Source organism: Anthonomus grandis, chromosome 13, assembly GCF_022605725.1.
Source record: "Anthonomus grandis grandis chromosome 13, icAntGran1.3, whole genome shotgun sequence".
NCBI classification, from domain to species: Eukaryota; Metazoa; Arthropoda; class Insecta; order Coleoptera; family Curculionidae; genus Anthonomus; species Anthonomus grandis.
The window spans coordinates 15720403-15747308 of NC_065558.1; the positions used below are offsets into that span (position 1 = coordinate 15720403).

The following is a 26906-nucleotide window of genomic DNA, read 5'->3' on the forward strand; positions in this document are numbered from 1 at the left end:
TTCCAGAATTCTGACGCACGCGTCCTAGATTTGTGGATTTTGGATTAGGGATATTTTGGTGAAAGAACACACTTACAATTTATAAAACGCTCGATAAAATATATTTAAAAATATCACTGAAAGAAATACTAAAACTTAAACATAGGTAATAATATATCTATGATATTGAGCATTTACTCTTTTGTCTTCTGCAAAGAGAGGTAGTAATCTGATACTATTTGCCACGCTTTAGGAGCCATAAAACCCTCTGGTGGATTCTCGCCAGTCCTGGCAAACTCTGCAATAAATAAATACAAAAATTAACACTAAAACCCACATCAACATTTTAAAATTTTACTTCTCATCTTCGTTCCAGAAATAAAGTCAAAATCCTCACTGCGTTTAGGATCAAAAAAGTCCATGGCTTTCTTAGTGATATCATAAGCGGCTACCCTAAAAGGTATAATTTCTAAATTGTCTAGCCCTGGAGCCATCTTTAAGACTCTAGATCCATGAGTGGAATCATACAAGTTCCCATCTGGAGTGGCGGCTTTTCCTTCTGGATGTGGTACACCAGCTGGATCGCGACCCACTATATAGTAGTTTGCACCAGCTGAAAGGTTCCAAGAAAGGTTAAGTTATTTTTATTTATTTATTATATTTTACTTTGTGTACAGCTCTGTAGTTCTAAACATGTTTGCTTCAATATTTATTCGACAAAAAACATTACGGTAAAATATTTAGTATTATTATTCTATAATAGATCTTTACATGTTTGGCCTTAATAATGTATAATTTTAATCGCTAAGAGTGTAGACCGTGTTATAAAAATGAAAATTTAAAAAATATTTACTATTTAACATGAATTAGAGATTAGAATGAAACAAACATACTTAAAATAATAAAATCTAAAAAATCACTATTTCATAAATTTGTTTTAAAATATAAAGCAACAAGAAGCTTCTGATTTTTATTCTGTATTGTAGCAGTTCTTGAAAGCCAGTGTCTGCTAGGAACTCACTGATTGTAAAGTCATATTTTTTAATGAGAAGTTTTCTAAAATAAACTTTAATCTTTTTGGTATTTTTAATTTTAAAATGTTCAGGGAGGCGGTTTCATATTTTAATTAACCATATATGTAGATACCGTTCTTATTAATTATGTATCTGAAATTTGGTTTTTCAAGAATAAGAAAGTTTTTGTCTAGTGTTGTGCTTATGATTACACTGTAACTGACACAGAAAAAAGGGAACACTTAATAACTATTTTTCTCTTAAAGATAAACATTCACATATTCACTTATTCTCCGTCACTTCCTGCTTAACCGGAAGTGACACTAACTTTCTTATTTCTTATATTCTTATATAAGAGATTTATAGAAAAGAGAAATAGCAGAACCTTCAGATGGTTATAGTGTGATCATACTGTAGCTTTGTGTCCAAATTATTGCGGAAATTGATCATTTGAACTAGAGTTTAGTCAGGTTGACTATACACGAAGACACTATATCTGATAGAAGACATTACTCTAAAAAAAACACCGACTTTTTTTCAATGTTAAGTTTCAAATTATCATCAGCCATTTAAAAGAAAATAGAAGACACGAAATCAGCAAATACTTTTAATTGGATCAAACTAAAACAAAATTGGGGTTGGGTTAAAAAGTTAGTTGTCTTTTTATTGTAGATCGCAGAGTCCTACTCTACACGTATAACCAATAGTAGCAACCAATAGAAACTACTGCTGACTGATTACCGCAACCAGAATTTTGTTTAAAGACAATACTTTATAGTTTGAAAAGGCATCTTTGATTGCTCCTTAAATGTATAGCATTGTAGTTGATAGCTTCTGATTATAGAAGGACTATTCTTGGGGTTAAATATCATATTAAACAAAAGCAAAAAACAAAGGTTATTTGCTTTCATATTTCGAAGCCTATATATTGTATAAATTCACTGGCTCACATTATTATTGATAAAGATGAGACTACTCTCTAATTTTCAATAAATGAATCAATTAACGAAATGAAATTAATAATTTTAGTTTCATCCAAGTAGATTAAATAATGGACTCTTTCTTTTTGCTCATCAGTTATTGCAGCAATAAAATCAGACGATAGGGCTAATAGATGTTAAAGACAATATTGAACATGTAACTTAACATGTAGAGACTTCCAGGGTAGATAATAATGACCTTGTTTAGACAATAACATTCTTGTTAACTTGAGATATGAGATTTTACATGAAAATTTTTTAACAATGTGTTTAAAAAATAAAAGGTTCAATATTCTTCAAATTGGTAAGTATAGTGGCTTACAAGTTAATACGTTAAAGGCTTTTGCAAGTTCGAAGAATATAGTCAAAGGTTTTTTACAATATTTATCTTGTACAGATATAACGCAATGATCAATTTTTAAAAAAATGGAAGTTGTAATGATTGATTTGTAAATATAAGTAAAAAAAGCTGTACCTATCATTCTAGCTCTAGCATGCCACTGGACCTCTGTAGGACCAGCATACATCATCGGGCTAGGAAATATTGCCAAAACTGTAGACTTTTTATCCAGAACACCATCTTCCAGGACCGCTTGATGTTGTTCCATTCTAATTGGCAAGGGCACATCGTCATCTTTTGTCCAGCCTCCCAAAGGGTTAAGGAGCAAAACAGGGTTTTTATAACCCTTCTCCTTTAATTGACTAAAAATTATTGATTTACAATTTTAGCACAGACATTTTTAGTGAAGCTCTACCGATGAGTGTCTTTCATAAGCAACGCATGCCCATTATGGATGGGGTTTCTTAATTGAAAAGCAAACACTACGTCAGCTCCAAGGCTTTTAAATTTTTCTTTCAACTCCTTTGGAGTGAGTCTATATTTATCCAGACCATCGTTCCAAGTAATTTTCTTAAACATTTGGATGTCACCACCAATTAACCAGTCACCTGATTCTTTGATTAACTGCAAAAGAAAGAAAATTATATTTCCTAACGTTATTAATTAAATTGTCTTGCCTTAATATATGGATGGTCGGGATGAGTAGTTCCAAATTGTCTAGCAACCCTCTCTTCCTTCCTATGAAAATAAATCTCCGGACTTTTTAAAAGTGCATATAATTCATCATGATAGTATAAAGCCACCAAATCACTATTTCCAATCTTTTCCTTGGTCTCTGTAGTTATTGTAAGGACAATTGGTATACTTTGATTGATTCTTTTGCCATTTATATTCAGGGTGTTAAAGTGGAGTACTTGGAGATACTCGTCTTCTCTCATAAAGCCTTTTAGGGGACTGGCCCAGCCCTCGCTGAGAACTTGGAGCCATTGAAGATCTAATTTTGTTAACTCGATTCTGGGAAGATTATGCATATTCTTGGGAGAATTGTCAGTAATAAGTAGATTCTCTATAGAATTGGTTTCCAAATGGCAGTATTTTTTAGGTAGAATACCCTGCAAGGTGATAAATGAACTTAAATCCGCGTATTAAATAATAAAACTTACATTTTCATATAAAGATTCAAGCACAAGCTGCACGGATTCGTTTATAGTATTGCTGGTAGTTTTTAGTACTACCTCTGGATTTTCAGGCTTTTCATAGTCCTGGTCCACCCCTGTAAAGCCTTTAATAAGGCCCTGTCTCGCCTTTTTATACAGCCCTGTGGAATAGATAATGTAATATTTAATTATTAAGAAATAGATGGGATTACCTTTAACATCTCTTTCCTCACAAACATCGATGGGCGTGTCAACGAAAACCTCAAAAAATGGTAAATTAGCCCCTTCAATAATTTTTCTGGCATTTCTTCTATCTGCTTTAAAAGGTGATACAAAACTGCATAAGCATATGTGGCCGGCATCAGCAAATAGTCGAGCGACTTCTGCTATTCTTCTAATGTTTTCTTCTCTGTCCTCTTTGGAGAAGCCCAGGTCCTTATTAAGGCCTTTAAAACAAATTATTAATCAAATAAATGATTTTTTGAAACAGTGCTAACTATTTACCGGTTCTCACATTATCCCCATCCAAGCTGTACGCGGGAATTCCATTAGAAACAAGGTATTCTTCCAAGGCAAAGGATATGGAAGTTTTTCCAGCTCCAGACAGTCCAGTAAACCAGACGGTACATCCTCGAAATACCTTTTGGCCTTGGCCTAAGATTTGGGCCCTTTTCTCTCGGGACACGTATTGCATTTCATATTTTATATTGCTGGCTACTTGTCCTTTCTAAAGAGAAAAGTCGGATCCAGTAAAACTCAGTTGTTACAAATACTTCTAATAAATTAATATCTTAAGTATGAGGGAAAGCATCAATAGTAAATATTATACGAGGGCGGGTCAATAAGTCCGTGACTTTTTGAATTTCCCGCCCTTTAATGGAAATGGCAACTCTGCTCCTGTCAACAGAGAACTATCAGTTGACGCCTGTAAAAATTTGAACAAGCTGCGTCATTTAGTTTGTGTTTGACAGCTGTTGATAGAAGACTACCACTCGTTTTGAGAAGAAAATGGAAAAAAGTGAATTTCGTGTGCTCATTAAGCATTAATTTTTACGGAAAAAAACCATCACTCAAACCAAGGCTAAGCTTGATAAATATTATGGGGACTCTGCACCATCCATTTCCATGGTAAAGAAGTGGTTTACTGAATTTCGATGTGGCCGTACAATCACGGAAGATGCCGAACGTTCTGGACGCCCAGTCGAGGTCTCTACATCCAAAACAATCGAAAAAATTCACGATACGGTTTTAGCCGATCGGAGATTGAAAGTGAGAGAGATTGTGGAAGCCATAGGCATCTCACATGGTTCAGTAGTTTCAATTTTGAATGATCATTTGGGTATGAGAAAGCTTTCCGCAAGATGGGTGCCGCGTTTGCTCACAATCGACCACAAACACAACCGTGTGACAATTTCTCAGGAGTGTTTGGCGTTATTCAACCGCAATATGGACGAATTTTTGCATCGTTTCGTCACCGTGGACGAAACGTGGATCCACCACAACACGCCGGAGACCAAACAGCAGTCAAAACAGTGGATTTCTCGGGGTGAATCGGCGCCCAAGAAGGCAAAGGTGGGTTTGTCAGCCAATAAAGTCATGGCGACCGTTTTTTGGGATGCACGCGGTATAATCCACATTGACTATCTTTAAAAGGGGAAAACAATCAATGGAGAATATTATACCAACTTATTGGATAGATTCAATGAGGAACTGAAAGAAAAAAGACCACATTTGGTCAAAAAAAAAGTTCTTTTCCACCAGGACAATGCAAGGGTCCACACATGTGCAGTTTCCATGGTAAAAATCCATGAATTAGGTTACGAATTACTTCCTCATCCGCCCTATTCTCCAGATTAAGCCCCCAGTGACTATTTCCTATTCCCAAACTTAAAGAAATGGCTCGGCGGAAAGAGATTTGACTCCAACGACGAAATAATCTCTCAAACAAATGTCTATTTTGATGACCTCGACAAATCATATTTTTCCGAAGGGATAAAAAAATTGGAGAAACGTTGGACTAAGTGTATAGAACCCAAAGGAGACTATGTTAAAAAATAAAATAACTTTTTATATAAAAACCTGTCTTTTATCCAAAAAGTCACGGACTTATTGACCCGCCCTCGTACATAAATATGGTCTACAAGTATAAATATGGAGGAGGCAAATTTCTTTCTTTTACTGAAGAATGATTTTGCTCATATAAGGCAGGTCTATTTTATTCGGCCCAATAGATTTCTTTTGCTTTATTTCTAAATTTACAAGGACAAAATGCCAGGAGGCCCTTGTAAGTGAATAATTTTAGAACGTTTATAAGAGAAAATTGTTATGGAAATTCCAAGGGAAAAACCTATGGGACTTTAAAGCAGAGAAGGAATTTTTAGTTTTCTCTAACGAGACACCCTCAGTTTTCATTCCTCAGAAAAGTTATAGATATCGTGAAAATGTAAAAACATATCTTATAAAAAAATCAAGAAGGTGCTACGGAAGCATTTTCGAAAGCAGCTTTTTGTGAAAAAGTCTACGTGAAGAGAAGAGTTATCTGAAAATCAAAATTATGGCTGAGATTCTGGTTGAGCTACAAGAATTTGAGATTAGGTTAAAAATGCACAAACGATATGAATGTGCTAATGCGTTATTGAGAAAAAAACTATTCTAAAAACTTTCTATATATTTAAGTGCAGTAAGTTATTATATTTTAAGTAGATAAACCTACTTGAAGTCCATGTCTACAAGCTGAGAAAAGTGGTGATAGAGCTATACCAAAGAAAGCTTGTAGTAAAAGGTTTTATGCGAGCCAATTGTTCTAATCTATAGAAATGGTTTTGGATACCTGTTCTTCAATACGGAAAAGTATAGTTTTTAAGCAGTCCATTAAGGTAGAAGCACTAGGAATTTAGATATGTCTTTTCAAATAAAAGTGCTGGAAAAGTGACAGATTCTTCGTACTGGCCGAGTTAAGCCACCATTTTGTCATCAGTAAATATGGCCAATACGTTTTTGGTAAAAGGCCTGTACTATTTGTTTCAAGGCAATAACAGTTCTTTCTTATGTATTTTGTAATTAGGAATTACAATTTATTGTATATATTTTTTTTGCTGTTGTGACTTTTCAATTTTAAAGCGCTATTATTTTTTTCTCAACTTGTTATGGCTGTTCAAACAAGGGTTCAAATTAATAATTGGTTCACGGAGGCAATTCGGCAGTGCAATGTAAAAATTTGTTTTCACTTACATTTAAAAATAAAGCGATTCCTTGCGGAAAAAAACAATTTAAAATTTGGCCTCGAACTTTGAGACATCCTTTTGTCTTTAAGATTTTCATAAATGCCTTACTAATGTGCAACAACCTTCTATCGAAAGGTTCTTGTCTGAAAAAATCTATTATGTGCCTATTCTATATCACCAGAAACTCTTTTGGAACTACAAAATTGTTTAACCAAAGAAGGAGGTTTATTTCAGCCCTTTATGTAAAAAAATAATTTTTGATAAGTTATTTTTAGGACTTTTAATTTAGTTTTTGTATAGTGTTTTTTCTGAACTTTCGCGTATTATATATATTTTGCATATACATATATATTTTGTGTATATATATTATGTATATTTTGCGAAATTTTATTTCAAGTAGTAATGCTGATCGATTCCCCAACCTGCATACATCTAGTAAGTAGGTGTTTTAGGTAATTATTTAAATAAGCATGTTTAATATTTACAAGTTTTTAGGTATTTACTAGATATTATGTATTATAAATATAATAAAATTTAGATATTCTGTTTTTAATAATTTTTATTTTAGATTTGTGTATTATTGTTTAGTGGGTTTCCTGATATGCAAATGATATTTATAGAAGATTATATTAACATTTACAATAAAAATTCATAAAAAAATTGATATTCTTGAAATGCAGTTGCTGTATTAATTCAATTTTAGTCAAGAATACCCTTAAATATTGGTACAGGCAGAGTATATTCATGTATTTATACTTACATAAAATTAATATTGGCGCACACATTTCATAAGAATACGTATAGAATGTATGCAATACTATTATGATTAGAATATTTTATTTCTATCAATTTAAGCAATATCCTTGTGGCATTTACATTTCCATAAACATGCAAGAAGTAAAACAATAAATAAAATTCTACATGTAAAAATATTATTAATTTTTCATTTTATTGTGATAAGAAGCGTGATATTCATCGTGCTAAGAAGATTCATGATTGCATTATGTTTATTGGAATATAATATCTGGAATATTTTTGGCGGTATTTTTAATAAAATATTTATTTATTTGTTTTTTTTTCGTTAATCTTTCCCTAGTTATAAATGTATCCAAGGCATTACATTGAAAATAATAATTTGAAATATTTATAACCAAATATTATTTTGTAATAAGTATAAGGTTGTATCAACAAATATTTTTGAAGTATTCGAAGATTTTTTTTGTAAATTAAAATATACTGTTAATAAAATATATATGTATGTATATTTATATGAAATAAACTAAAAGGTACGTTACATGTAACGTAATTTACATAGCACTCTTATAAATTTTCAACGCAGTACATAAATTTAAATTTCCTGCCTTTAGAATTTGTTAGTAACAAATGATACATTGGTCTGCGCTTGCCTAATTAGATATGCTTATTCGCATTTTATCATTTAAGTATGCATCCTTTTTTTTAAGCTTTAATTTTACAATTTAAAATTGTCTTTTTCACCACGAATGTTTTACGAAAATCTGTAATGTTCCATTTTTACTGTTCGTTTAGGCTGAATCTGAACTAATTTTCTGAATAGAACTGATTTTCACACGTTCACACTACTAGAAACATTTATTTATACTGTACTTATATCCTACTATTTAGTTCAATTTAAAAGTCGCGCCAATATTCCGACTTAAGCTGGCCACCTAGCGGCGAAGGCTCCATTTATAACTGCTACTAGACGAAGATTCGCTAACCTTCTACGTATCTCCATGTCGCGCGGTGTACCCGATTCCCGAATGACGGAAAACAGCTGGTATATTCGCGGAGGTCATTATAGTATCGATCGTTAGACTATTTAAAATAGGGTAAATTAATAGATGTTATTGTATTTTCACTTGCAGAATATTTCGGATCAAGGAAAGCATTTAAAATCCAACAAAGCTGTTTTTATTATGTGTGACGTGCATCGAAGTTTATTTGGTACGATTTAGACGTATAATAGATTTTGTTTCTATTTTGTAAATATGATATGTATATACTTATTTATCAAACATCCTTGAAATGTTTTTGCAAAAATGTAACAATTTTGAACTTACTGAGAAATGTAAATATATTTATCAATTGTTTTATTTTGCATTTTCAAATATTGAACCTTAGATAAGTTTCAACACAATAAACAGGTTTTTTTATAAAATAGGTTTTCCTTTTACCCAAACTAACTTCAATTTTATATTCAGAGATTAGTACCCTTACGTATTTCATTTTAGATATGTTTTGTGTTCCGCAGATAAAAAATAACTAACAGGGTTGTAATTACCTTTATATTGAGAAACTTATAGTAAAATATGTAAGCAAATTAAAAGAAAAACAGAGATTAATCTTTTAAATTAAATTTATCACAGCAAAATCGGTCAATTTCAAAGATAGCTGTAAATTTTTTATTTTAAAACACACACACCTAAACCTTTTACACTAATTTTCTTTCGCACAAAAATTCTTATACTTGACGTCTAATGACACAAAACAACGTCTTATTTTTATAGTATATGATAAAATTTGCTATTCTAATATAATAATATTAGAGAGTTGCTATTAATTGTTAAATTGGACGATCTCAGTCATCCCAAGTGATGTTCAAAGAAATTTAAGTCCTAGATGACCATGAGATTGAATGGCCATTTAAATATATTTATTCTCAGGAAACTTTTTTTTAATTATCTTGGACGCATCTTTCACGCATTTTTTGTCAGATGCAGCCCTACTTCTACCCATAAAACGTGATCTTACCTTTGTCATTTTTCATTCTTTTAGTGCTCCTTCATGCCTGATTCTTTTATATTCTACTTTGCTCATTCATCTTCTACTCTCCCTCATTTACTCTTTCTTCACTCATCTCCATCCTCACTCTTGAATGCACAGGGCTACTTACATTGATTCTATCCGATCCAAATATTGACTTATTTTATCCTAGCCTCGCAAATGACTTAAATAATGCACATGATTATTACGCTTCGGCAATATGGGAATCGGATGTTCCAAATTAGATTCTTTTCCCCTGTTCCTAGCCTCTCGAATACCATTATTGCATCACCTTTTCCTATCACTCTATAATTCACTCTGTTTTCCACTCCCACTCTCTCATTTTCCTCTGTTTTTTATAATTTCTGCATAGCACACAAAATTCCTTTAAATTCTTCAAATCTCTTTTAAAAACTATTTTTAAAGAAAGGTAGAAAGTTGACATAATTTTATTTTTTGTAGAAATAATTGGTTTTTGAATGTATCAATTTTAATTCTAGGTTGGTATGACTGGCTAATAAAGTTCTTTAATATTTGCGTGTGTATACAGGTAAATAAAGCGAACGTTTATCAAATACCTTGTAGAGTAGAGCAAATAAATAGAAAATATATTAATTTTCTTATACATTACTAATATCGATGATTTTGATACAGGCTTCCTGTAGCATAAAGGTAGTTAAACTCATCTACAATTTCCTTTTCCAAGACTCTAGTTACATGGTAAATTTTTAAAATCATTCAAATCAAATAACAATCATAACCCAAATAATACATACAATAAATTTCCTTTTTTAGTTCTATTTTGACATATTAAAGATTGTTAAGTTTTAGCATTCCTATGTTAAATAATTAAGAACAATTTCACAACCAAAGGCCGACTATAAATAAACTATTTTGTGGAAAATTACATGACTGGTTGCATCAATATATAAATATGTGTTATGTTCATTTGCTTTTGAATAAATGTGTTTTCTTAATTTATCATAAACTTTATAGGATTTAAAATTCGTGATTTTTTGATAATTTTATAGCTTTCATATGCTCTGTGTAAATGTAGTATCGGAAATATTAATAAAATAATGAAATCGCGGGAAGTGTGGAAAAAAGTAAGTGTGGATTTTATTCACAAAAAGTAAAATAAACATCAGCGAGTTAACTCTTCGTCGTGTGATCTAAGACTCAACTTAGGCTATTTTCTACAGTATTTATATTCTAACATTCAGAACTGTACTCGTACCCTCACCCCCCCCCCCCTGGAAATCACGATAATCTTTATTGCTCAGTAAAACCTATCAAAAAATAATTTAGTTTACAATGTACTCAACCTTCTTACTAATTACTTAGTTTTTATTACATACTTATATTTTCCTTAACCCTATCCTACGGTTTTCCCCGGATTATTATTTAAGTTCTAAATTTCTATCATTTCTGGTAAATTTTATATAGGATTGCCGGTACATTTTATTCATATTTCGATAGGAAATGACATTGTAAAAACAATGACACCGTACTTCATTTTTTGATACATAACTACATACATTTTTGATCAAATGAATATTTTTTTCTAAATTTGATTTTAAAATAGAGTGGCATGAATAAATTAAAAATGTTAAATTTAAATCAAGTAATCATTATTCGGGGAGAACCGCTGCCTGGCTTTTTTCCCAAATAGAGGGGGACACAATTAATTAATTGTGCTATTAGAAACTACTAGTGAACTGTATTAATTCACTATTATATCTTCATTTAACTTTGAATTAACGTAATGGATGAAACCAGCTTATAATATAAAATATGCCCATTTATTAGCTCCAAAGATAGGAAAATGGAATAGTTTTATAGTATATCTGGCTTAAACTATGGGCTGTCTTTGCTTATAATTAGTTTAATTTTGTTTATAATTACGTAATTCTTAGCAGGTAATTTCCGTTACTTCTTACTAACTAGTAACAATTGTTCAATTACTTTAATCACAATGGGTTCAGTACTTTAACCTATTGCATCAATACACAACGACCGAACTCATAACTAGATACATTTATATAAATATAGGTTTAGGATCAATTGGGGTAATTGTGGACGACATTTAATGTTTTGACTTGCTAAACGATTTTTGTGGACATCACGCATTATGTTATATATTTAAATTAGCAGTCACATAGCTCATAGTATCTTCTTTGATAATTACTAGTGGTTTTCTGTAATTACAAGTCACATTAAGATAAAAAAATATATTCAACATGCTTGTCCGTTTACATTTGCCCCTACTCTTTAGGGGTAATTATAAACAAGCATCTCTTGACACATTTACTCTACCAGAAAAAAACCTGGGGCAAATGTAAACGAGCTATATAAAGTCGCTGTGTAGCAAAATATTTTTTGATATAAGTCGTGTTTACATTTACCCCAAAATAATGTGACCTCAAAGGTTTTGCTTGCAATATAAATGAAAAATCGAGATAAAAGTAAATATTTTCCAACAGTTCTGTTTATTTTAACTAAAACTAAACTATTTTTGAGAACACTAATAAAAGAAATTTATTCTAAGTATGTAATTATAATAATATTATAGGTATAAAAAATTAGTTTTGCTCATAAACAGGAACTATTGCTGGAAAGTTGTATAGTATTCTCTCTCCCTTCATTTGAATGCCAGGATCGGGAAGCACAGACCAATGATTTGATTCAAGGTTATATAACTGACATCAGTTTCAACAATGTTGAAAAGCATTTTTGATGCATCCCAGGATTTAAGATCAGTCACTTTAATTTCCGTTAATTTTTCATCCACAGCTTCAATTAAACACACATATTTAAAAAGAGTAGTCTTTCTCTTTCCACCTTTGAACTGCACAAGAATAAACTTCCCTATAAAATTAATAATATCTTGTTTTTCCGGTTCTGCCCAATCTATTTCATCATCAGTATCACCTAGACTTATTTCTCCATCAGAACTTTCTGACTCTGCAACTGGTTCACTTCTAATTTTTTTCAATTTCGGCTCTAACTATTTGTTGTCCCTTTTCGGATTAGCCTTTTTTTTTCCTTTATTTTTCTTCTTCTCTTCTGCTTCTCTTAGTCTTTCCAAGACTTGGTTCGTTATTAATACCTCTCCATATCTTTGTTGCTTTAATCTCGGTATGACTTATTTTTTCTCTTAAACAATATCTTCACTGCGGCTAAGTGGCAAGAAAATGTTGGTAATTTCTGTCGATTTACTGATAGACGATGACGTTGATGGTTCTGGACTATGGGTATATGCCACTAATAATTTTTGGTAGTCAGTTGACGATGTAGAAGGCTGCTGTCGGCTTTCAGCTGATGACACTGAATGCTGTTGAATACAACATGATGAAGTTGAAGGCATTTGATCGTCGACCGTGGGTAGAAGTGGGTTTGGTTCAGAAATTGCAACAACAGTTGATTTAGAGGATACTGGTTGGATAATAATAGCATCGGATGTTACAGATATCGGAGCTTTGAGGGCAGCTTCGTATTTGGCCAAGTCTTCTGGTGTAAATTCATTTTGTGGGAATTTGTTTCGATCAACTAGGTATACGCCAGTATTTTTAAATCCAGATATAATATTGCTAGAAACCGTAGACTCTTGCCAAGTAATACCAAGTAATTCGGTAAATTTTTCCTTAGTTAGCCGTTCACACCCTCGTCCCATTTGTTTCTTACCAAACTTCACCAATTGTTTATTCCAGTTCACCTTTAAAGGTCCGAAGACATACTTGTCCAAAGGCTGAAGCTTATCCGTAAGATGGCTTGGAAACTTTATCAAAAAAATATTGTTGTGCATTGCCTCTTCAATAATTCTGACGCTCATATGACTGCTGTGACCATCATACAACAGTAGAGCTGCTTGATCTAGAAGGTTTTGGGAAGTTCTGGAATTGGGAAACCTTTAATGTGAGGTATAAACCCTGTCGTAAACCACTGGAAAAATTGCGGCTTCTCCATCCATCCATTAGTGGAGGCCGCATATAGAGTTCCTGGATAGGCGCTATTGGAAGTCCAACGAGCCTGAACTCCAGCTCCCTTGAATACGATGAGCGGTGGAAGTGCTTTTCCATCGGCAAAAACACATCCTAAGACGGTCGTCGACTCTCTTCCAGAGCCTCCAGATATCCGGCACAGGGCCTTTCCTTTCTCTCCAATTGCTCTAATATGATAGGGATCATTATTAAAACCTAACTCGTCAGCATTAAAAATAAAGCTTCCTTTATCATCTAAATTATTTTCATCAATGGTTCTTTTCAGGTCATCAAAAAAATGGTAGACGATCTCAGGTTTTCTAGCTTCCTTCCGCAGTTTTTGCAAATGTTCCGGTTTCTTAAGAGACAGTTTAGGATGCCTTCTCATGAATAAGTAGTACCAGTCTTCTCCCGGTACTCTATTTTTAAATGTTGTTCTTAAACCTTTTGCATTAACATACTCTCCAACTAGTTGTCTAAGTTCTGCTTTGTCACATGGTAGACCCATCGCAGTACGTGCCAATAAACATTTCACTATTTCATTTTCGATATCTGAGGATAAAACTTGGGAACGTCCACCCTTTGTCACATTTAATGGAGTCTTTCTTCCTCCTATCTTTTTGGTAAATAACTGATCTGGGAACACTATAGAACGTTTCTGCTTGACGAAACGTTTTATTTTTATTTTGGACATCTGCAACGGCATTCGCAACATCTTCAGTTGTATAAGAACGTGCTTCTTTTTTCCTTACACGAGGCATCTTTACACTACAACAAGACAAAGTAATTACTCATTTTACATAAATTATCGGCGAGACACTAATTTTTTTATGTTTACAATTACCCCAAAAGTGTGTATACATTTCCCCCAAGAACAAATTTATTAGGGGGAAATGTAAACATTGAATTATTTTAGTGATTATAAAATTTGTCGACAGACATTTAGGCGTAAAATAGACACAATAGTATAACAAACAATGTCCAAATGAAATATCTAACTTACCTCGATGATTTGCATTCGAAAACTTCAGTGCCGAAATTCAACATAAAACCACCAAACACATCAAATTTCATCAGCCAACTAATGCAAGAAGAGCACAAACAGGAGTAAAATTTCGAGGGAAACCGAGTTCGCCCGACGTCGGCACGACTCGAATAGTGAGCTTCGAGCCAAATTTGATATTTAAATGTTGTTGTGTTTCTTATTTTAGCTTTGTCTACAATTACCCCAGTTTACATTTACCCCAATTGACCCTATACTGATAAACATAAATTTAGGTTTTAACTGAGACTAGAAGACTAGAAGAACCTTGACTAGGTCATCAAGAGTGTAAAGATAAGGACCCGTTTTTGTGTTATTATGGATACACCTAAACTTCATCACTAAAGTTATAAAGAGACAGAGAAAAAGAGAAACCTGTCTTGGTTATTAAGGGTAATACAGGAATAGGGGTAACTTGTGTTCACATTCCCACTACGACTCGCGACTTCAGTTATACAAAGTAACTAAGAGCGCCTGTAACAACTACACTTTGACCAAGTGACTTTTTACTAGTATAACATATGTAGTGTAAATATGTTATTTAGTGGGTTCTAAAGTGCTCAGACAGTTTTATGGGAATGTATGGGTTAAATTTATGATATTAGAGTAACCAATTGAAATTGATTGCTTTATGACCTCTGGGAATTTTTAGGGATCGATGATGTCCTTAAAATTGTGAACATAAGCCTTGTAAGAATAAATACATGGTGATGACAGAAAAGTTTGTTTTTAGGTTTGTTTTGCAACAATCATGGAAAAATAATTTTGTTTGTGTTTTGTTTTTATGGTCCCCTATAAAGCATTTCATAACCTTTAACTAAATCCATTATTATCTTATTTGAAACATAAGCAAATAAAACTACTTCACTTGTTTTAAAAATTCGTGTAGAATTCATATTGTTTCTTGATAACTTGACGTCAAGTTAACATTTTTAACTTGCATTTAACAAACATGGCACTATTAAATTTTTTTTCGGCGCTATGTATAAAACCTGACAAGTCGAGACTTCAGTATTAATTTCTAGTGAAATATGTTAAAGTATACCGAGTATTCAAATTGGTGACAGATTAAGTGACAAAAAAACAAGTAAATACATCAAACAATGAGCATTTACGTAATATACCTATATGTTTACCAAGTGTCATTTATGTTGCTTAGAAAACAAAATAATTATAAAGTGTTTCTCTTCTCTCCCAGCCGGTATAAATCAAAGTAGTATATTTTAATTCTTTTGCTCAATCCTTGACCTTGACTGATTAATTGGTTTTGTCAAATATCTTAAGAATCTATAGTGTATTTAATTTTTGTAAAAATATCATAATCAGAAAATAGTCAGTCTTGGGAATACTTACATAAAATATTTTATGGGTTTTTTTTCCAAAATTTATTTACAATAAATTATTTATTTTGAAACATGCTGTAGTCATTAGCGTCCTTAATAATTAGCGTAAATGGAGTTCGCAGGTTTAAGTCAACAATTCAAAAAACTTTTTTTTCGAGTAGTTGACGACGTTTTGACATAATATTGATGTCTTCTTTAGGGCTGTTTTGATTCGAGATGTTTTTTGTCAAATCCTTATTTAAAACGCTCGAAGGTACGTGCTTCCTACAATGCTGTGCTAATATTTATATAAAAAAATAGACAGAGATATATACAGGTTTTTTTTTAATATTAGGATAAAATTCAGAGGCGTGTTCTTTGGATGAAATTAAGCAAAAAGGTTCCTATGGACATATATATTTTTAACGTCGTAGTTTTTACACCACAGGGTGAATAAAAGAAAAAAAACTTACTTTCGCTTCCTGACTATAAATTAAAAAAAAAACAAGATTTAGAAGTTTATAACGTTCTACTCTCTTCTTGTACACTGCCTGACATATAAAAACTAACAATCCAGAATGTAGATTGCAATCTATCAAGCAGATAGATGCGACAGTGAGATTTGAAAAACCTAATTCCAGCATTTGGGAGTATATTTAAATGAAACTTTTTTGAAAATCTTGAATAAAATATTAGATAACATTAACTAAGGAAATAATTTTTGAAAACAGTATGTACGTTGCTTTGTTAAAATCTATAGTAAATTTTTTAATTGGGGAATTGCAGATAGGACCACCATATAAAAATTAATAAAGCAATGGTAAACAAGGTATGATTTGTTAATCAAAGGATATCCCATTAAATCTTTAAAAAGATGGGTCTGCATTATTTAAATGAACTCAAAGTCAATTACAAAAACAATAATTATTTCCTTAATTTCTATAGGCACATTAAAAATGTATTTTTATTTTGATATAATAAGAGTTTCTAAGACTTACCGGCATTTCTGTTTTAAAGAAATAACAACCCTTCCACAATAAATACCAAACAATAAATAAACTAATTTATGGAAAATACATTGTTTATTACGCCAATATATACATTTTACGCTCCTTTGCTTTTAAATTGGATGTTTTTTCTTTAATTTATGATAAACTTTTACCAAATAAACTGTGTATCATTTGAAGTAGTTCCTGGTTTCTTACATGTAATTTTAATCAAGTTGTTACGTAATTTCATTGCCTTCATGTGTCCTGTTGGTTGTATAAACCATAATTTTATGGATGGTTTTAAGGGGTATTGATAAGTCGTTAATACTTTCATGTATATTTCAATATATTAGGAGTTTATATATATATAAATCTAAAAAAGTTTAATTGAATAGTACAATACTTTTCCTTAATCCTTGACCCTGACTAGCTGATTGTTTTTTTAAAAAAAAAGAATTATTTTGTTACTTAATATATCAGATCAGACTACTTAACGTTTCATTTTTAATAAGGATTACTGTTAAAAGTGGTTATGAAAATAAATGTAGCAATCATGAAAAATATGGAGAGAAGAGCATTCATTTGGTAACCCAAACTATGTTTTATTCTTGATCCAATTTTGATTTCTTGGCATTATTTGAAACATTTTAGACTCGAACTTAGTTCAGCGATTTAATATATGATATAATATCTCCATCATCAAAAACGATTAATATAAAAGATACTCTGTAACTTTTGAGCTTAAGATGATTGATATTTAATACCAACCTGCAAATTTAAACTTTTATTGCTGACAATCTTACTCTGAAGACAAAATACTCTATTTTAATTGTGATTCTAATTTCTACATATAGAGTTCATTAATAGTGTAGTATGATTTTTGTATTAAAATGTGTTTTACACGATTTTAATATTATAATAAATACAGCCTCTAATTCAAGAGTTCTAATATCTTTTTAGGAATATAATTATAGATTTGACTACCTTCATAAAAAATATTTTGGGCTTAAGGCAAAAATGGATAAAACTAAGAGGAAAGTCAAGAAATTATCGGAAATTTTATAATATTCATCTTATAAAAACTATAATATGCATTTTTTTACTAAATTAATGTCGGTGCTAATGAATGTAAGTGTCAGTTTCCGCACTGTTAAGATGCAGCTTAAAGAGATTCTTATAAGAAGCTCAATTTTTCTCGAAATTAAGGTACTTGGGTGTTACTAACTTATATCAGGCAGATACTTCAGGAGGTGATAGTACTTGTTAAAATAAGAAAAAATGCAAATATATGCTCTACAATAAATTATCAAAATTTGTCGGTCGCTGTACCAGCAACAATTTGATCTTTCAGTTTTCAACTTTTTTTAGAAGTTTGGCATGATGTTTGAGCTCTCTATTTCTTTACTGGAGAGAGTTATTTGCAAAAACAGCTATTAAAGACAATTAAATTTTGTTTTATGTATTTTATTTTAGAGCGACAAGGTTTCTAGCAGACAAAAATTTGAAAGAATTGAAAATAAAAGAAAATTATATATCTTGATGTTGAAAGTGCTTGCCTCTTGTTAACATGCACGAATCAAGTCTTCGACTCATGGACAAAGCCTCAGAGAAAAAGATATCAAGGATATTTAGGTCTGGGAATCTAGAGGGCCATTGCTGAAGTTCCCTTCGGCCTATCCAATGGTTAAAAAAATTATTTCTTAGTTAAATAATACTAGAATTACAAAAAAATATATATACCAAGATAAAACCACTGAAACAACAAGGCTAAAAACTTAACACTATCCGAGGAACGTAGGTTAAAGTCTAAGATTATTTATTTTTTATTTGAATAACCGTAAGTCGCTGGAAAATGGATCCGAACTATTTTCATTAAAGAAACGCAAAGTCCTAATCAGTGGAGAAAACAACCCATAGTTGGCCGAATGAAAGGGTAAACTAAACATAGGAGAGTTGATCTTTCTTTGACAGGTGTTGATGGTAAAATAATGATATAAACCATTTATCCACTCTTCTGATGTTGATTCAAAATTCTCTAGATTTATAAAAACGCTATCTAATCTGTCTCACAAATCCTTTCCTTTAAGGCCTCTCAAACTGAAAAAACATAAACCTTGGTCTACCCAAGGCTTACGTACATCTGCTAAGAACATGCGTTCATTATTCAATCTTGGAAAATTCTCGGACAGCGCTTTCTTTCATGACTATGTAAGACTATATAAGAAAATTTATCAAAGAACTCTAAAAGCGGCAAAAGACATTTACTATAACAGGAGACTGGCAAAGTCTGGTAATGTCGCTAAAGAATCATGGTCGATTGTTAATAATCTGAGAAATAAACCTTCTAAGTCCAATACTATCTCTACTTTTCCTGAGAACCTCAACAATTATTTTGTAAATGTGCAGCGAAGAATCTAATGAGTACCATAGCTCCTACCCACGATCCACTTTCTTATCTTTCTAGTGTAGATGAGAATTTACACAGTTTTTTCTTTACGCCAATAGTATTACCTGAGCTCCCAATAAACATTTACCGCAACTTATAGTAACATACAAGATATATAAGGGTTGTATAAAGGTAACAAAGTTATATAAGCAAGTTTTGGGGTTTTATAAAATTACTCTAGTAATATTTTATGTTTATAGTGTTACTGTAACCTACAGATATATAATGGGGTGATATAGCGTTTTCCATCACTAATTTATAAAACAAATTACTTATGGTAATTTTAAAGAGTTTATATAAGGTTTGCTGTAACCCTATTTATATAACTCGGTTACCTTAGTTGTATAGGAGTGTTCTTGTTTACTCTTATAAAAGTTAGTGTTTTTCAAATTAAATTATATCACTCTTAGTGATGGTTGTCCCCTTTATAAAACTTAATAAGCTTTGGTAACACATTTTACCATTATATACCCTTAATGACATAACCTTACAAAAATCAAATAACAAATTTATTTTTTTACTTTATTATGATGTAAATAATAATAAGGTAACTAGGTACCTACTTAACAAGCAAAAATTAGTTTATAGTTGTTGCTATTAAATATGAGTTATAATTGGAAAAAAATTAAGTTGAGCACTTCTTTTCGTCGCAAAGTTGCAAAAAATTTTAGCAAAATTCTGACTGGTGATGAAAAAAAATTTTTATCCGAGAAAGAATATGTAAACCCTATCAGTTTAGCGAAGCATCCACAAGGGCCTACAATAGAAGTTCCAAAATCTCCAACAGTACCTTATGATGAATCTGTGGAAGATTGTGCAGAAAGAGCTAGTAACAACAAGAATATTGATAAATGGTTAGTTGAACTTGGCGATGACGATGTTTCAGGCCATGAAGAGCAGGAGCTATTGGAACGAGAAAAAATGAACAATTTAAGCATGATCTTCAAAAATGGGCATGTAATTTTAATATTACACAGAGAGCGTTAAAAGAAGTAATGAGAATTATTAACAAACGTTTACCAAATATATATTTCAACAAAGGATAGAATATAGCCTTCAGAATATATCAAATATTTCTTTGAATATTAACATAGACGGGTTGCCAATATATAAAAGCTTTAAGGATGAATTCTGGCCAATACTGTTTAATATTTTTGAAGTACCTCAATTAAAGCCAATGGCAATTGGTATTTATAGTGGAAAAAGCAAACCACCCGATGTTGAAAGGTTTTTGATGCCTTTTGTTGAGGAAATAAATCATATTTTGGAAGAGAACATATTTGAGAAGAGAAAATATACTTAATCATGTTAAACATTACTTTACTTAGCTGAGGTCTCGTATTTAGTAGGAAAAAATCAAATTTGGTCAAAACTTAATTATTTGAAGTAAAGTGAGTGTCTTTAATTTTTCTATTCGCGGCACGTCTTGCGTGCCTGTAGTCATAGAGTTATATAAAGGTGTCTTATAGGTCGTTAAGTTATATACCATCACTAATAGTTATTTAACAGCTCTTTGAGTGACATAATGCTTTCGAAATGGTATATAACGTTACTTAGACTTACGCCATGATTGTTTTGAAAAATAAACATAAACATAAAAAAGAAGTACCGAAAAATCAATATATTTCACTTATTTTATAGAAATTCATCACGATTTTACTATTTATGGTTCAACTATTTCACGAAACAAAGGCACCCGACAATAAATTGTGTAATATTAAAAAAATTAAAAGTTATGATTTCATTAATATCTAAATGCAATATAAAAAATACTAGGTATTTTGATGGCCCCTATATTTTTTCGAAGTGAATTAGTTACATTTACAGTAAAAAATCATTCGCACATACATTTTTAGATACAAATTACTCTTAATTCCATTATCTCATGGTAATAAATTATTTTCTGTCTCCTCCATTTTTAATTTGTTATACCTAGTATCTCATGATTCTCACGTCACCAAAGTGACAAGTCATTGTATTATTGTTTTTGAGAAGCAGAAAAGAACCACAACGGTATGTCAATGTGTATAACAGAGAAAAAGAACATATTTATATTTCGAAACATCTGACAAGACGTGAAAAGTGACAAGTGACATATGACAGAAAATAGTGATAGATCTATTTTGAACACTCTTATAGGCAAAGTATATAAGAGTAACCACAAAATTTTCAACACTAGCTTATATCGCTAAAGTTCTTTAAAGGTTCTTCTGGTAAGTTTTATAACGGTTACGGAAATAGTTTGGTTACTGTTGACTTACAACTTAAACGTTTATAACGTTACCAAGTATGGCTTGCCGATACCCTTATAAACTCCCCATTTAAGCTCTTTAACAGGTTTATAGGAGTAACGGAAATATTTCGGTTACTATTTATATAGCTGTAGGGTATATAAGGAAGGTGATATAACAGTTGCGACAAATATTATAAAACCAAAAATGTTTATTGGGCTTCGCAGTACGATTAGGGAAATCAAAAATAAGAGCTCTTCTGGAACCGATGGACTCACGTTGAATATGTTTCTTAACCTAGAGTGTACATTAAACCATCTTACACATTTAATCAACCTGTCTTTTCAAAAAGGAGTTTTTCCCAACTGCCTTAAGAAGACAATAATAATCCCTCTACATAAAGGAGGAGATAAAGATCAGTCTTCTTCCCACACTATCAAAAATTATTGAAAGATTAGTGAAAAAAAGGCTCCTATCATTTCTACTGAAATTTAAAATACTCACTCCTCAACAATTTGGATATTTAAATAACAAATGCACAAATGATGCTATGTTTTCCCTTTTTAATAACGTATACTGTAGCTTAAATAACCAACATCCTACGGCAACAATTTACTGTGATTTTTCTAAAGCTTTTGATTACGTAAACCGTGATATCTTAATAAAAAAGTTGCAACACTACGGGTTTAGAGATATGCCCCTCGAATGATTTAAGTCATATCTCAATAACAGGAGTCAGTTTGTGAGGATTGATGCTACGATGTTTTCTTGCAACCCAATAGAATGTGGAGTGCCTCAAGGTTCAGTGCTTACCCCTATTTTTTTTCTAATATTTATCAATGATATCGCTAGTCTGAATATTAAAGGAAGAACCTGCCTATTCGCGGATGATACTAGTTTTACCTGGAGTAATCCGGATATTGCCGAACTTCATAAAATCATATCAAGTGACTTAACTTCTAATTCTATCTTCTATTCTAACTTCTATCAAAGCATGGTGCGACTCTAATCTTCTCTGCCTTAACATCTCCAAAACTAAATTTTTGTCCTATAAAAATAACTTCAATCTTTTGTACTGGATAACGCAACCATTGACGAAGCCGACTCAGTGAAATTTTTGGGGCTTACTGTTGACAAGTCGTTAAAATGGGACATGCACATTAATCCTTTAACAAGAAAATTAAGCTCCGCTTGTTTTGCGCTAAGATCAATTTCCAAGGAGCTTAGCCTCTCAACCTCTATAACAGTGTATTTTTCCCTCTTTAAATCACACCTTCGTTACGCCCTTTCTTTTTGGGGTATGTGTAGTGTCACTCAATTTGACAACATTTTCAGAGTTCAAAAGAGAGCTTTGCGTTATACACTTAGACTTAATTATAGAGCTCATAGCCAGGATTTCTTTAAAAAATTTAATAGCCCAACTTTGTCACTACTTATATATGAGTCCGTTTGTCTAATTCGCAAGCACGTTTCATCAAATTCAGATAGGCCATCCCATAATTATCCTCTCAGAAACGCGGAGTATGATTTATATCTGCCTACTCCACCAGAATTGGTAAAAAACTCTATATTGTCAAAGCAAAAAAATGCACAATCATTTGCCATTGAACATCAAGTCCATCACATCTTTTCCTACTTTCCGTAAGGCATTAAAATCATACCTACTGGAGGGAACCTTTTACTCGGTAAACGATTTTTTTAATACTTAATTTTAACTTCACACACACAGACTGATTTAATGTTTTTATATATACTGTTTTATGTAGATATATCTATATCTTACTTTTCTTTTATACTTTTTTAATGAACACTTTTGTATATTTTTATATATATACTTTTTTGCTTTCTTAGGTTTCCCTTTTTTTCTTTTTTTGACATTGTATACATGCAATTGTCTATTTTTTAATTTTTAATTGTGTTTTATCTATTTATTCATACTTTTGACCACATACAATTATTGATTTGTATAAGTTTGTATATTTGTTTTACTAGTTTTATTTTATTTTTGTGTGTTTTGTTTGGTTTAATGTTTACTTTAGTTACCAGCTTTGTCTACAAATTGAAAATTTTTTTGACAATAAAGCGATTGATTGATTGATTTAAGATCTTATAAAACGCTAAAGCATCAGAATAATGCAGTCTGACTTTAGACACTGATAGCATTATATTTGATGCAATAATTACGAAAAATATTAACTTCTCTAACTAAAATACTAACAGCTCTATAAGCAAGGGATCTTAAAAATCTTCTTTGTACAGCCTCATGGCGTTTAATATGACCAAATTACAGACGCAAACTCAAGCAAGGAACGTACCAAAGAGTAATAGAGTAATTTAAAACAGTAAGGTGAAAGATGTACACTATTTCTAGTGATAAAACCAAGACTACGCATACTCCTATTAATAATATCCAAAATGTGTGGCAAAAAAGTTAGCTTGGTATCGAAAAGAACACCAAACTATTTAACTGTATCAACTGACTTGATTGTTATTGATTGTGTATTGATAATTAATAATTTTATTAGAACGACCAAACGAAATACATACACACTTCTTTACATTCAGTTCCAGACTATTGCTATTACACCACTCAGCAACACTATTTAAATCCAATTGAAGTAGCTCAGTATCAAGATATGACTCAATGGCTTTATACAGTTTAAAATCATCAGTAAAATCAAGATGCTTTAAATGAACAATTGCATCACTCAAATCTCTTATAAACAAGTTAAAAAAGACCGGTCCAATATGCGAATCTTAAGGCACGGCTGAAGATACTTCAATACCATTAGAGATATAATTACTTATCCTCACCAACTGTGTGCGACCAGTCAAGAAACTGTGACAAAATTCGACCAAAGTCTTACCAAGGCCCATAGCCCCAAACTTCCCTACATAGACCAACCCTATCAAAGGCCTTCTATATACACATTATCGACCTGTACAGACCTCTCAAAAGCACGAATCAAATCATATTGGTAAGTCAACAGGTTAGTCACCGTAGATCTACCCTGACAAAAACCATGCTGATGATCACTAAGCAATCACTTACAGGAAATGAATGAAAATCGCACAGAAAATAACCTGTCAAACAGCTTAGGAACTACAGACTGAATACACACACCTCTATAGTTACAAATATTAGTTCTATCGCCATTTTTATGAATATTGGTGTTAAAAAGCTTACCTTCCAATAATCAGTAAAAGGTGATGCAGAGGCTTACTCAGAGTGCACACACAGTTTTTAAGAAAAACAGATGGGATACTATCAGGGCCAAAAGAATTTTTGTCAGGAAGGCGTAAGATTTCATCAAATATGTCCAACAAAGAAAAAGAGATGCGATTTAAATCCAGATTGTAATCAAACTTATAGTTAGAACCCTTGCTGATAGGTTGCCTGTATGTTTCAAAATACCTAGTAAATAAGTTTACAATATCTTGACCATTACCAACTTCCATATGCATGCTATTGGGGTATGAATCAGACCTATGCAATCTATTGATGTGTTTCTAAAATAAAGAAGGATCATGAGAGATTTCAGTATTTAGTCTTTCTATATGACCTAAAATATTCATCACAAAGAGTTTTACATTTATTCCTCAAATTTGAAAAATTAATATAATCCATGGGATCCTTACTGTTTTTGGTGAGCAATTTTTTTTTGAATACTAAGATTCTGTAATGTTCTACTAAAACAAGTGGGAAAATTAGATCATTTAAAATGTTTAATTGGAACAAACATCATTCATAAGCAGGATGGTGGTTTGATACTGGTGATAAATTTTCAGTGGCATATATGACTTCAACATTTGACAAACTTGAGAAAAACAGATCAAGAAATTTACCAAACAAATTTGGCAAGCCATTTACCTGCTTAAGATTAAGATAGTTAGAACAACTACATAGCACATTTGCAGATGATATAGACTCAGCCGTTTCAACACATAGTCCGTTCACAGAGTTCCTCCATACCGCATGTGGCAGATTAAAATCAGCACACAATAGAATATCACAACTGGTATGAACAGTTCCCCCATAAATTGATAAAGGAGAAGCAGGAGGGATGTAGACAGCACCAAAAATGATATTCTTGTCACTGCATGATACAAGCACAAAGATGTGTTCCAGGGTTGAATCACTGATCTGTAATAGCCTGGCTTCAAAACATTTACGAACAGCAATCAAAGTGCTACCACCCCTTTGCCTCCCCGTATTTGTGTAACTTCGATCCTGACTGAAAATATTGAAGTCAGTGAACTTTAACTCCGAGTCTAGAAAATCTTCATTAAGCCAAGACTCCACCAAAATTACAACATCATATATGCAACTGTTGACAGCATTTCGCAGATCAGCTTTTTAGTTCGCAGACCACCCGCATTATAAAAGTATACGTTTAGTTTTTTGGAGTTTGCTTAATAACAATATTCATCTTTTGTTAAACCACCTTAGGAATGCTATTAAAATATTGTATGTAGAAGTTATGTTGTATACGTGAGCCCAAAGTAAGTTCTTCATAGGCATTTTTTATTTGCTTACGTTGAATAGGTGTTAGGTCAGCTTTTATTTTAATTTGAAAATTATCAAGTAATTTACGATTTTTTAAAACAGAGGATACCATCTCACTATTAGGGAAAATCACTCTTAAAGAAAAATGTTTCTTAAATATACAGGACATACGATGGATTTATGAATTTCTTACTCCTATGGCTTAAAAAAAGAGCAGCCGTTGAAAAAATAAAATAAAAAATTATTAGACTTATATTTAAAAAAATACCTTACATGTGGAACTTTAGTTGAAAGTCATATGACGCGGTATTGAGCATATTAATTGGCACGGATTAGCCAATCGGCGATCATCACAGTGATGAGTCATTGCATACTCAGTTAAAAAAAATACAATTTTCCTTATATAATAGAAAAAAATGTTATTCTCCAAAATATACAGAAGTCCAGCCATATTAAATTTTCATCACGATCACACATAAGTGGGATAAGGATATGAATGGCTTTTATTTTACTTTATCTCAATAAGTCCGCTATATTTATAGAGAGAAGAAATCTTGTAAATATTATTGGTTTTGCCAGATTTCTTATCATTTATGTGTTTAATACATTTTTATTCTTATACTGGGAAAGCATTCATGGACACTGTTTACTGTATACAGTGTGGTGACTTTAACTGGAATAAATTCAGTTAAAACTAATCAAAATTTATCTCGCAAAATTCCTGAGACCCGTCGATTTTTGTTAAATTTTTTTCACATTTCAAGATAGTTTTTGTATTTTTTCACATACAGGGGGGATCTAAATTAACCCAAACTTTTTTTTTCAAATGGAAAGCCACTTTTTTTAAGCTCTCATTGAAAAGAGCCCTTTTTCCTGATTAAATTACCCTATTTACTTTTGTGATTATCTAAA

The 26906-nt window shown here is 31.7% G+C and overlaps 1 protein-coding gene across 1 annotated transcript; it reads right to left on the minus strand.

The window, feature by feature from the left end:
* Positions 1 to 77: 77 nt before the first annotated feature.
* On the minus strand, positions 78 to 16927 carry LOC126744088 (bifunctional 3'-phosphoadenosine 5'-phosphosulfate synthase-like). Its single transcript, XM_050451436.1, has 9 exons — positions 16820 to 16927; positions 3974 to 4196; positions 3682 to 3915; positions 3476 to 3630; positions 2990 to 3424; positions 2728 to 2936; positions 2448 to 2674; positions 338 to 592; positions 78 to 277 (listed from the first exon to the last, which is right to left on the minus strand). The coding sequence occupies exons 1-9, from the start codon at positions 16823 to 16825 to the stop codon at positions 174 to 176; spliced, it is 1848 nt and encodes a 615-aa protein (XP_050307393.1). The 5' UTR covers positions 16826 to 16927; the 3' UTR covers positions 78 to 173.
* Positions 16928 to 26906: the final 9979 nt, after the last annotated feature.

Bases quoted from the DNA above. Each gene is read 5' to 3' on its own strand.
- LOC126744088 (XM_050451436.1), bottom strand. The intron at 2,937-2,989 runs GCAAGACAATTT...TTTCTTTTGCAG, and splicing joins CCGACCATCCATATATTAAG to TTAATCAAAGAATCAGGTGA. The intron at 2,675-2,727 runs GTAGAGCTTCAC...AATAATTTTTAG, and splicing joins CTTATGAAAGACACTCATCG to TCAATTAAAGGAGAAGGGTT.